Raw genomic sequence first — 12473 nt, 5'->3', positions numbered from 1 at the left:
CCATCAATCAGCCAATCAATCAATTTATGTTTTTAATCCGAGGTCTAAATATCATTTGCTTGCTTTCGCTGTTCCTAGAGACCCTATTACATGTGTATATCAGTCAACCAACTTGTCAACAAATCAATCAATCAATCAATCAATTAATTATCAACCATGTCTCGGAGTTGAAAGATCGTTAATAATTGATTTTACAGCAATGTCTTTATATTGATTGTTTTCATCATTACGTCTTTCCAAGTTTCATCGGAAAGACCTTTTACGTTTGAGCTGATGTTATCTTCTTCCGTCTTCAACCATAACAGATAGTTACACTAAAGTCGCCGTCAGGTAAAATTGGCACCATGTTTTTAATGGAATTTTTTTATACTACCAACCGGATTTATTCGAGATGATTTTTTTCAAGTACAAAGTACAATGTACATGATGTAGCAGAATCACATATCTTTCCAAAATCAACTACTGTCCCACCTTTTAATGTGCTTGCACTGTATAATCCTGACCTTCACATAATCCAAGATTGTTTTGAATGGTGGAATCAGACATTGTATTACCGGAAGTGGTTCCCTGGAATTTTTCTCGGGTCGCTTAGATCTTTCCGTTATCTTTATTGCTTACTAGCAAAAATCGCGGAATACTATCCCATCAATGACAAGGATATTACCGGAGAGTGACGAACGTTATTTAGATAAAGGATCCTCAAAGAAACCAATATGGCGGTTTTACAATGAAAAATTATCTTGGATAATGTAAAGGTTAGTATTATACAGTGCAATCACAAAAAAAGGTAGGACAGTACTAGTTTTTTTTAAATATTTTTGATTCTGCTAATTGAAAAACAAAATATAGATTAAATGCGGTTGGCAGTTTAAAAAATGTCCATCAAAAACATGGTACAAGTTTTACCGACAGAGACTATAGGGTCTTTTGATTTGAAGTCCTTGGTCTAAAAATAGAGAAGAAAATAAGGTCAAGTAAAACATCAAGGTCATTTTTTTTTAAATTTTTCATTCATATTTTGTCTGATTTTCACTTCTTTAGAAAAAAAAGTTTGAGACACGACACATTATGTTTGTTAAATTCTAATTTGCGACATGTCGTAACAAATACACTTTGGTTGCATAGATACGTTGACTTTGAATAAGTGATATCTCATATATCATATGTATTTATGAATAATTTATTTTAATAATTCTTATTTATTATTTTAACTCCTTATTTACCAAAAAAATGGATCTGAATTTGGAATAAATAATGAATTTCCCCTATTTTTAGCTGACATGTCTAATTCATATACAGAGTGCTAATCCATCTTTGATGAAATATAAATTAATGCTTACAACTTGGAAAGCTTTATTATTAGACATGTTAATTTCTGGTTATCCCTTGGTTCTGAAAATCAAATCAATCTGTATCATAATATTTTCATACTACGTGTCCGATTATCTATTCCATTAATGTTTAGATAAGAAAATGTTTAATGACTGCAATGAGAAAACTATCCAACAGAGACCAAAAGATACATATGAAAGCATATATATATATATATATCTTTCCCGAGTAAGTCTATCCTCCCTAGACCAAGCAGAGTTGTGGTCAATGATAGTAATGGTCAGTCGATTGAGATCTGCCTTAGTGTGGCCAGGGGATCTCAAATGTCGACTAAGAGGGAGGTCTGGCTTGCATTGGTAGTGGCTACGATGTCCGTTCATTCGTTTGTGAAACGGCTGTTCTGACTCGCCTACATACTGTTTACCACATTTACACTGTAGGAGATACACAACATTTGTAGTTTTGCAATTAACATTACAAAATATGTTGTATTCTGTACCAGTGGAGTGACTGTTAAAAGTCTGGGTATCCAGTATTTGTTTGCAAGTCAGACATCGTTTGTTTCCACAACCCTTACAAGAGCCCACTGACGAAGAGCCTGCTTGAGAGGATAACTCAGCTCTCACCAGCAAGTCTTTAAGGCTTTTGGGCCTGCGGAAAGCCAGTACAGGTGGCTCGGGAAAGATCTTGGATAGTTTAGGATGATTTTCGATATCTTTCCAACTTTCGCGGATAAGGTGAGACAAGTTGTCAAATTTTGGATTGTAAGTCAACACAAAAGGCACCCTCCTGTTGACCTTTTTGACTTTATATTGTAAAAGTTCATCTCGGCTGATGTTGCTAGCACGAGAAAAACCTTTATCAATGTCTTTCCTTTTGTAGCCTCGATGTTTTAGGTGACCGCGAAGTTCTTGTAGTCGTTTTTTGGCAACATCGTTGGTGGAGCAAATCCTTTTTATTCGTATGGCCTGGCTGTAGGGAATGCTCTTGGTGCAATGTTTAGGGTGACAACTTGAAGGAGACAGATATTGATGTTTGTCTGTGGGCTTGCAATACAGATCTGTAAATATGTTTCCATCCCTCACTTGCGTTGTAGTGTCAAGAAATGTGATCTTAGAGTCAGAGATTTCATATGTGAATTTTATTGAGGGATGGGCATCGTTGGCATGTTGAATAAACAAATCTAGTTCTTGTTCAGTATTATCCCACTTCATGTCAATATCGTCAATAAATCGGAACCAAGAGAGGGGTTGATAAAGAAAAGAATTGAGAATTCTCTGTTCTAATTTCCCCATAAAAATATTGGCATAAGACGGGGCCATCTTTGTTCCCATTGCTGTTCCATTAACTTGGAGGAAGTGTTCACCATTGAATGTGAAGTTATTGAATTTTAAAACCAAAGTTAGAAGCTGGATGAGACATTCAGTTGGTGGATGTAAGGTGTTACGAGAGTTCCAGACTTCCCTACAGGCTTCAATACCATCATCATGGGGGATATTAGTATAGAGGGAGGTAACATCAAGCGAGACAAGGATCGTTTCAGGTGGGAGAGGGTTCAAAGATTCCATTTTTTTAAGATAATGTGTTGTGTCTTGTATATATGATGGTAAATTTTCTACGTGTGGTCGGAGATGAAAGTCAATAAATTCTGATATTTTCTCTGTAGGGTGGTCATTGGCGGAAACAATTGGTCTACCTGGATTATTGACTTTATGTATTTTGGGCAGAAGATAGAAACGCCCCGGCTTTGATTTTTCCGGTTTTAGATATTTAAATGTGGTTTCATCAATATGTCCCTGTTCACACATGTTTTTCAGGTTTGTGGTGATCTCTTTGTTAAATTGAGGGGTGGGGTCAGAGTCTAATTTCTTATAGAATCTCTCATCAGAGAGTTGACGTTCCGCCTCTTGAATGTAGTCACATCTGTCCATGACGACAACAGCGCTACCTTTATCTGCTGGTTTAATTATAATGTCGTCTCTATTTTTAAGTAACCGCACAGCTTCGTTTTCTTCAGAAGATAAATTGTTGAATGTTTGGGAAGTAGCAGTGGACAGATGTGTTACGTCGGATTTAATTTTGTCAATAATATGTTCTAAAGTAGCACATTTACTGGGTTTAGGAATCCATGAACTTTTTTTCCTGAATCTGGGAATATCGACATCTTCTTGGTCGTCATCTGAGTCGAGATCACTTGTGTCACTATCAGTGGAACTTTTTGTGGTGTCCTTAGAAAAATATTCCTTGATTCTGAGGGATCTTGCTAACGTGTCTAGGTCATCTTCCAAAAGTATAGAATCTATTTTGCCCGGCGTGGGACAAAAATTAAGACCTTTTGACAGTACCTTAGTTTCGGTCTCCGACAAAGCTACTGAAGACAAATTGACTACAGTGTTTGTAGAGTTCATGCAGCCTTGTTTTTTTCTCTTGAATCGGCGATTCCGGGATTTTGTTTCCGGTTCTGATGGTACGATTGAGAGTTAAGGTGGTCTGCTCTCTAACAACAGTGTCTAAAAGTACGCCGTCTCGTTTAAATTTAATAACTTGTTTTTTGTGTAATTTCCGGGATTCAATGCGCATGATGTCATGGAGGCGCTCGTTGATGGTGAGCAATTCAGGACCGGAAAGTTCTTGGCATGCTTTATTGTAAAGATGGTTATAACTAGTTTGTAAATTTAAATGTTTATGAGACGCCTCAGCGTGTAATAGATCCATCAATTTCACGGAACTACTGTGGAGAATATTATTCCATCTATCCATAAATCTGATAGATTTTTCACCGGTGGTAAGGGGTGAGGCTTTCAAAATAAGCCCAATCGGAACGATACCCTGAGATAGATAAGATTTTAAATTTGATACATGGTGTTCGGTTTTAACTATTTTAAGACTCAAAGCTCTAAGCTTTTTAAAAAAAGACATAGTTTGCCTGATGGTAAGGCTGTAAGAAAAATCGGATCGCGAGATAAATCACTCGATACAGACTAAGAATAAAAATATATATCAAACGTCTGAATAATAGTCAACGATTTTTCCCACGTGGGAGCTGGATCGTTACAAGTAACGATACATGTACACAATAAAATAAATTATATAAACGCCTAAAAAGTGTACATAACAACACCAATGATATAAAAAGGAACTATAAATGTAATTATTTATAAATATTTCGGATAACAGATATCCTTCGTCAGTCAGATTCTGATGTTAAATGAATCATCTTTAAGTCTTCTTAGATTAAACTTTTACTAAATCTTGAAATTTATACAATAAAAAAGGCAAACCGAACATCAGTTAAGACGCTTGCACATATATATAGTTGTTTTGCTGTCTTCAAAACTAAGCAACATCAAAACATAGTAGATTATAAAAGGCCCGGAAATGAAAAATGTATACCAAGTCAAATGATATTTTTAATCAACATTGTAATATATATATTCTACTGGTATCCTGCATCTGCTGTTTGAAGTAAAAAGTAAAATCACAAAAATACTGAACTCCGAGGAAAATTAAAAAAGGAAAGTCCCCAATCAAATAGCAAATTCAAAGGTTCAAACACATCAAATGAATGGATAACAACTGTCATATTCCTGACTTGGTACAGGCATTTTCTTATCTAGAAAATGGTGGATTGAACCTGGTAGGAGTTATGTTCAAATTACTAAAAAAAATATTTTACAGCTGTTTGTGTCTACTTTGCAGTCCACATAAAGGAAAAGGATACCAACAAAACGACGAAGCTATATATGAATGCATTCTTATTTGATAATTTTTGCAAACAAATTTCTGTTTTCTAACAATGTTTGTGAGTTTTGCAATAATAAGAACTTTCATTCTCATATTCGATATACACAACTGTACGTTTCGAAAATAGCAATAATTAATCTTGCATTTTCTACCATTTTTACAGATTGGAGAAATATACCAGAGGAACAATCAAACTCATTGATGACAACGACAATGCTACAAGCATGACAAGAGCAAAAACAAAAAGAAAATAAATAGGCAAATTATACTACACAAGACACAACATAGAAAACTATACACTAAGCAACAAGAACCCTACCAAAAACTGGAGATGACCTCAGGTGTTGCAAAATCTATAGCAGATTTTTTTCAAAAATTGCAATAATAAATGCAAACATGTAAACAACAATTAACGAATTAGTCGTCATAATTTTTATTCGCAATAAACCATTTGTAATTTTTGTATCAAACGTTATACTACCCAAACCTGGTTGCAGTTAAATATTTGTTGAAAAAAGTAATTGAAATGTCATTGTAACAGCCAATTACAGAAAAAAAGGTTTCCGTTTCACATATGATAACTTTGTAAAACATGTGAACCCCATCAAATAGTTATGATTTCTGTCCTTCTTTTTAAACAAGTAAAGGAATGTTTGTTAATGGCTTAATCTCTCGGTTAATGGTTGGGGTAATGCTGCCAGCAATTAAATTGGCTGAGGAGAACAATGAAGAATACATGTCAATTACTTTTATTTTATTTTTGCTGCGTTTCGTTTGATCATGGTGTTATCAATTTCCTTTCAACTATTTGTTTTTGTATTGCGACGTTGACCTTCCAAGTAAAGTTATCTCCTTATATTTTGTTTTTGTTTATTTCAATGATCACATGATGATATTAAAATCTTTTTTGATGTGTCTGCGGAACATTGAGAGGTTGATTGATAGTTCATGTTATTTATAATTTGTACTTCAAGATTGAACAATTTAAAAAAAAAACATTCATAATAAAATACTATTCAAAACCTGACCTGTATTACACATTTAAATGAAGAAATTATGTCAAATGCTAAACATGTCAAGTTAAGTCTATTACTTTGTTATTTAACCGAAAATATTATGTTAATCTATGAACCGATTGAAGGTACATATAAGGTACATATATTCATACTGTACACAAAGATGTAAGTTAAAGCAACATCATTTTACCGATGTCTATGTCTTATAAATCGATAAACAGAAAACTATCAAGCACACACTGAGTGTTGCCGGTTGCGTTGGCTAAACAATGCTCTACTGTTATGCATGCATCTGCCGCATGTGAATTTCTAATTAGTAAAAATGTCACAATCGGGAATAGGACACAATGGGAGAATTTTAGATGAATTGACTGTATTAGAACATGTTTATGAAGAATGAAGATCGTGAAAATATGTTTCACGTGAGTTGAGACACAGATCGTATTCATTTGGTAAATCAGTGATGAATACATTTTATAATTTGTCAACCTTAATCTCTAAAGGTGTCCCTTTTTATTCATTTGTTTTCGTTTTTCTATTCAATTTTGTCGCTCCCAGAATGAGGTTGTATACTTTTATTGTTTATTCGAAATTAACAATTTGACAATAGCTTGATATTTGTGTACATGTTTTAGCGTATTAAAATTTATCAATGTACACTTTTATTTAAAACAACATAGTAATTACAGGGAAAAAAATGTAGTGAATATTCATAGATTTCTTTTTTAAATACATAGTGTAGTTTTTGACACTTGACAGGACATCAAGCGATCATGTTACAGTGACGGATGTAGTAAATAAAACAAAATAAAATATGAAAGTGCAATTACAAATTTTAAACATATCTGTCCTATAATCAGTGCATGTTCAAGGTTAAAGGAAGGACACATCTTTTGTTTTAGATAAGTCCAATAGGTCATTGCCCCAACACTATTGTTTTGTTTATATATAAACTTCTTTTTCATAATTGAATTAATATGTGACAGTTCACCTTAAAAAGCACAAATATACTTTCACGAGATTGACTATATAAATATCCCCTTTTTAAATCTTCGACCGCTTTATCTTTTTTAAAGGAGATCATCTTTATTATCTATACATATACAGTAAATCTTCTTTAGTATCTCTAAAAGAAGTTTTATTTGATAACTTAAAAGGAAATATTGAACAATCGTGTGTTAATATTTTCATGCTTATGTTCCTGTTGAATTTAAATAATATGAAATAAATCTTACTTCACTGTAGAAGCATGTGATCGCTGAGATCAATGTGAATCTATACGAAAATCGGAAATGATACACACGTTTGTACCAGTGTCTCCACACTCGTAATACAATACCACAGCATGTTTAATGTTAGTTAAAGAAAACATGCTGAGAAGATTATAAATTTGTTCATAATACATCCGCCGAAAATTGACAAAAAATAGATTATCAATTTTATCAAAAAATATCTTGATCAAGCATTGGTACGATTGACATATCATTGACCCTCAAGATGCATTTGTGTGGGGAAATTGATGAAAAAGAAACAATATGCCTGATGATTAGGTTATCAAACATGTTGTTTTGATAGAAGATGCACACGTTGAACAGTATATTTTGTATATTTAGATTTGTATGCTACACATATATATATTATTTAGGAATATTCCCGAGCACTCCAAACCTGAATAGTCAGAATATCGATACAAATATTTTTTTTTTCTTATCTCGAGAAGTAATCTGTCAGAAATATCCAATACTATATAATTACAAATTTAATTGAACTGTTCAGTCGAAAAGGTGGTATTGATATATTATCATTGTATACTGATGACGCGTAAACTGTAGTCTTAGGAAGAACCTCATCTGAGTTTTGTCTTATTAAAAGTCATATTTAACTGGCATCCACCCGTCAATCACATTTCAGCTGTTTCATTTTCTTAATTTTGTTCCATATTTTTCTTAATGTAAAGTCACAGTCAATGAAAAAAAAATGAGTTCAATAACATACAAATTATTTCATGAGAGACTGTATATGGACATGCTTTTCCGCCTTATCTTAAGCCTTTGTTTTATTATTTCAGCATAGTTCTCTCGTAAACTTTTTATTTTAAACTTGTTTTAAATGTTTTAATTTCATACTATTACAAAATAATTGTATTGCATATATTTCTAGACCTGAGTGTGAACGAGTGTGCATAGTCTACAATAACGCTTACACACAATGTATACATGTAGGCTTTATGGCCTGACTATCTATACATTTGTATTAGACAAGAACTTAGACATTAAAGTAAATAAATTTCAAACCAACACATAGCTTAAGGCTACAAATAATCATTAAAAATTTCGTTGACCCTATATTCACCTGTGATATAGAGTCATTAACCGTAGAACACCTTGTTTGTGATAATTTGTTCCATAGAGTTGTCTTTACGACACAAATAATACTAACAGTTCCTAGGAATTTCTACGTCATCTTTTCTCTGTTAAAAATTTAGTTTTTAAACCTTAAATATTCCCTATGGAATATTTGTGTTGCAGTAAAAAAAGACAACCATACATTGTACATTGTATCAACATATATATTACATTTGTAGTCGCTTCAAACAGGTACCAACTGCCATTTAAAAATATCCTGAATGTAAAATATTGTAAAACGCCATTATTCAATTATTAATTCTCTGTTTGTTTGTATTCTTTAATTTGTAACTTACAGCTAGATTCCTGTTGCATCATTCTTGTAAGCAATTCAACACAATGCTGTAACCTTTGTTTTAGATTTATGAGTTTGACTGTCCCTTTGGTATCTTTCGTCCCTCTTGCATTTGTAAATATTATATGAATAAATATTCATTTGAATATAACGTCAATAAAACAACAACCCAATACCATAATAATTCCGACAGACGTCTGGAGGCATGCAGCTTTAGTAGCGCAAAAATAAGTAGCATATGAATAAATATCATTGATATGTTCATAATTATAAATTAACTGTTAACAAAACTTTGAATTTTTAAAATACTAAGGCTTTTCTACCTCAGGAATATACTACCTTAGCTGTATTTGTCAAAACTTTTAGGATTTTTTGGTCCTCAATGCTCTTCAACTTCGTACTTTATTTGGCCCTTTTAACATTGTTTTTATTCCAGCGTCATTGATAAGTCTTTTGAAGACGAAACGCGCGTCTGGCGTTAATATAAAATTTCTCTCCTGGTATCTATGATGAGTTTATTTTAAATGCGAGTTTGTTCTGAACAATTAGACATAAATTCAGCAATAATTAAAAACCAATTGTTCTCTTTCCACCAAAAACAATGTATTTTAATACGAAAGTTATAAAATTAAGTTTAAAGTGTCATTTCAATCGTCAAATGATAGCTTATTGTACGCTGATTAAAAAAATATATGGTTTCTATACAATATTTTTTTAAATAAGGGAGATAATTTGTTACTTCCGGTTTGAAAAATGTTACTTTCGATAATATTTAAACATTTAATTGACACTGATTCCAAAAATATCTGGTTCTATATACTTTTATATTAATAAAGTACAAAAAATACCTACTTCCGGTTTACACAAGGTCACTTCCGGTTGTTCTTTTCAAGGTTAAATGGTTTGATACCTTTTGCCAAAAGTCTCATGTCTTCATCATGTATACATATGAGGTAAAAGCAAAGGTCAAAATCAAGAACGTCAAATTAAGCTAAGACCTTGAGGTCAATTTCAAGGTCATAAACCAAGGACCTCAAATCAAAAGACCAGAGGTCTTAATTATGTTTGGTTAATGAGTTATACCACCATACACGTATTTTTTAATTCAACATTCAACGTACCTTTGCAATCAAAATTTACGTGTTACGACATGTTGCAACTAACAATTCAGAAAAAATAATTTGTCGATAACTTATACGGTTTCTGGAAATGAGTGGAAATAAGCCAAATTCATCAAAAATTAGAATATGACCTTGACCTGATTTTCATTTTTTTGCACCAAGGACCTCAAATCAAAAGATCCTAGGTCTCTATCACTTATGGTTTACAAGATAGAAATGCATATCACTTATATCAAATGCATAAGGGGAAATAACTCTCATATGGAGCGTTCATATCGCTTCAGTCAAAATAGGAAAAATCATGCGAAGGATATAACGAGCAATTTTACGGTTGCGAAGGGTAGTGGACACAAGGAAAACAGTGTTTGGGGAGATAACTCCTACAAAGAAAAGTATTCGGTTACGCAGGGTAAATTTCAAAAGCGCATAAACTGTTCGATATCATATACCAAATATCTAAGCGACATATTGCGAAACAAATATTTATCGCAAGAACAAAATTAGGCGGAAGAAAAAAAATAATCAGAAGAAGAAAAACAATAGGTCTTTCCACTGAAAAGTGGAAAGACCTAATTAGATTTACACATATTATCGCATTCCTATAACAATATCATATCAATTCTTCAGAAAACACATTTAACTGACAATTTATGAAATATTTTGACGGTCAAGAAAGAACGATGAATATAAATAATACAATTAGAAGGCATATAATTCAGGCGATATTCTGACGGTAAAGACAGATATCCGAGTTGGAAAACAAATTATCTAGTGTATATACCCAACTCAAATTACGTAGGCATGTGTGTTGATTTTTTTCCATATCCATTTGGACATGTACTTTCCTCCTAATTTTGTCCTTCCATTATTGTTGTGATACTTTTTGTATACATTTCAAAAGCACAAATAATTATGCAATCGCATTAAATCAATACGGAATTTAATCAAAACAACATATAATGAAAACGAATAAGTTTCGTGCTCTTTGTGCCATATTTTCTCCCCACAGAGCAGTATTTTATTTGTGTTAGCACCGTCAATTGAGAAAGCTAGGATTAATAAATACAATCATTGTGTATTGAAACGAATACAGGGTTGAAAATGTCCATAAACAGCATGGGCGATTTATGCTATTATTTATGTTGTTAACTTCTGTCTTTTATTCTACTAATTATTTAAAAAGTAATTTTTATAATGTTCATAATCGTTGTATATCTTCCTTTCAATATCGTAAAATAATATTCCCGCCATTCAATGTAAACAGTGTTTTAGGTATTCTAGGCAGTAGTTTTGAAGTATTTGTTTATCCACAAGCGATTATATCTGCTGTGCTGCTTTTTCTGGACTGTGTTGCAACTGTTAGCTCCCGGCTGATGTATTAAACTGTGTTGCAACTGTATCTCCCGGCTAATGTATTTGCCGTAAATGCATCGACTTAATATACATTTATTAAGATGTAAAAAATTGTTCACCCAAGAAAGTTCATATTTCACGAGAGTATTGGTAGAAATGAGATATGACTCTTCGAGGTTGAACAAATCTTTTAATTTTTCGAATTGATATTTATGATTGCACACCATTAGTGTTAATCGTTTCTGCTTCACTTGATGCCTTTTTTTCAAGATCGCTTTCATTCAAAAGTGTGGACTACATATACCAAAGTGTGTGTTAATGGTTATGGTTCTCTTTCTAAAAGTGTTAAACATATCACTTCTTATTTTATTGATTTTGTATTTACATTGTGACATAGATACAATTTATTCGTTCAGTGTATGCTCACTTGTGTTAATATGTTAACATTGTGACTTGGGTGGTGATTTGTTTTTTTAATCGACACTTATACCACATGTAACGATTTATTTTAATGATAATTATATTTTAAATAACATTGTACGCTGAAGTATGAAATGTAATTCAGGTAAATATTATTTAAAAAAATCAAAAACAAATAATCTTGAATGATGTTTTTTTTTCTTTTTACACCTTCACTAAAAAGTAGTTTTTTTTATTTCTTAACTATAACGATATGGTGCAAATTAGAATTGTGGGTAAGAAGGAACAAGTCCCTTTATTGTAAGTCTGATTTTTTTCGATTCTTGTGTATGTTGGGGATATTGATAAGCAGAAAAAAAAGATTTATTTCTAATTGTATCAAAGTAATCGAAGATTGATTGTTATACCTTGTAATTAAATATTTGCACGGAGATTGACCTGTTATTTAGCATCTTTTACTATTATTATCAATACGATCCTAGCAATTAAAAAACAGAAAGTTAAAAGATTTATTCGACAAACAAAAATATTATTAGCAATTAAGAGTTAGTCTTACTGACAATGTGCAATTAAGAGACGGATGTCATTAGGATAATTTGAGTGATAATAATGTGTTTGGTTTTTTTCAGCGAATAATTAATAGATTTAAAGAAAAATATTTGTAAGAATGGTATTATATAGATCATATAATGACCGTATAGATATTTAAACAAGTGAACTTTCCTTATACATTTGTGTTGGCGTCTTCAACTAAAAGACGGATGTCATTAGAATAATTTGAGTGATA

General features: G+C 32.2%; 1 protein-coding gene across 1 annotated transcript; it reads right to left on the bottom strand.

Moving 5' to 3' along the window:
- Positions 1–1379: 1379 nt before the first annotated feature.
- On the bottom strand, positions 1380–3740 carry LOC139483331 (uncharacterized). The gene is made up of 2 exons (XM_071267356.1): positions 1750–3740; positions 1380–1392 (listed from the first exon to the last, which is right to left on the bottom strand). Exons 1-2 carry the CDS (start codon positions 3738–3740, stop codon positions 1380–1382), a joined length of 2004 nt encoding a protein of 667 aa, XP_071123457.1.
- Between the last annotated feature and the right edge of the window lie 8733 nt (positions 3741–12473).

Source organism: Mytilus edulis, chromosome 7 (assembly GCF_963676685.1).
Source record: "Mytilus edulis chromosome 7, xbMytEdul2.2, whole genome shotgun sequence".
In the NCBI taxonomy this organism is placed as follows: Eukaryota; Metazoa; Mollusca; class Bivalvia; order Mytilida; family Mytilidae; genus Mytilus; species Mytilus edulis.
The sequence above is the reverse complement of the archived record's forward strand: the minus strand, read 5'-3'. Positions and strand labels throughout refer to the sequence as shown.

Excerpts from the sequence above, each read along its gene's own strand:
- LOC139483331 (XM_071267356.1), bottom strand. The coding sequence starts at position 3,740 with ATGAACTCTACAAACACTGTAGTCAATTTGTCTTCAGTAGCTTTGTCG.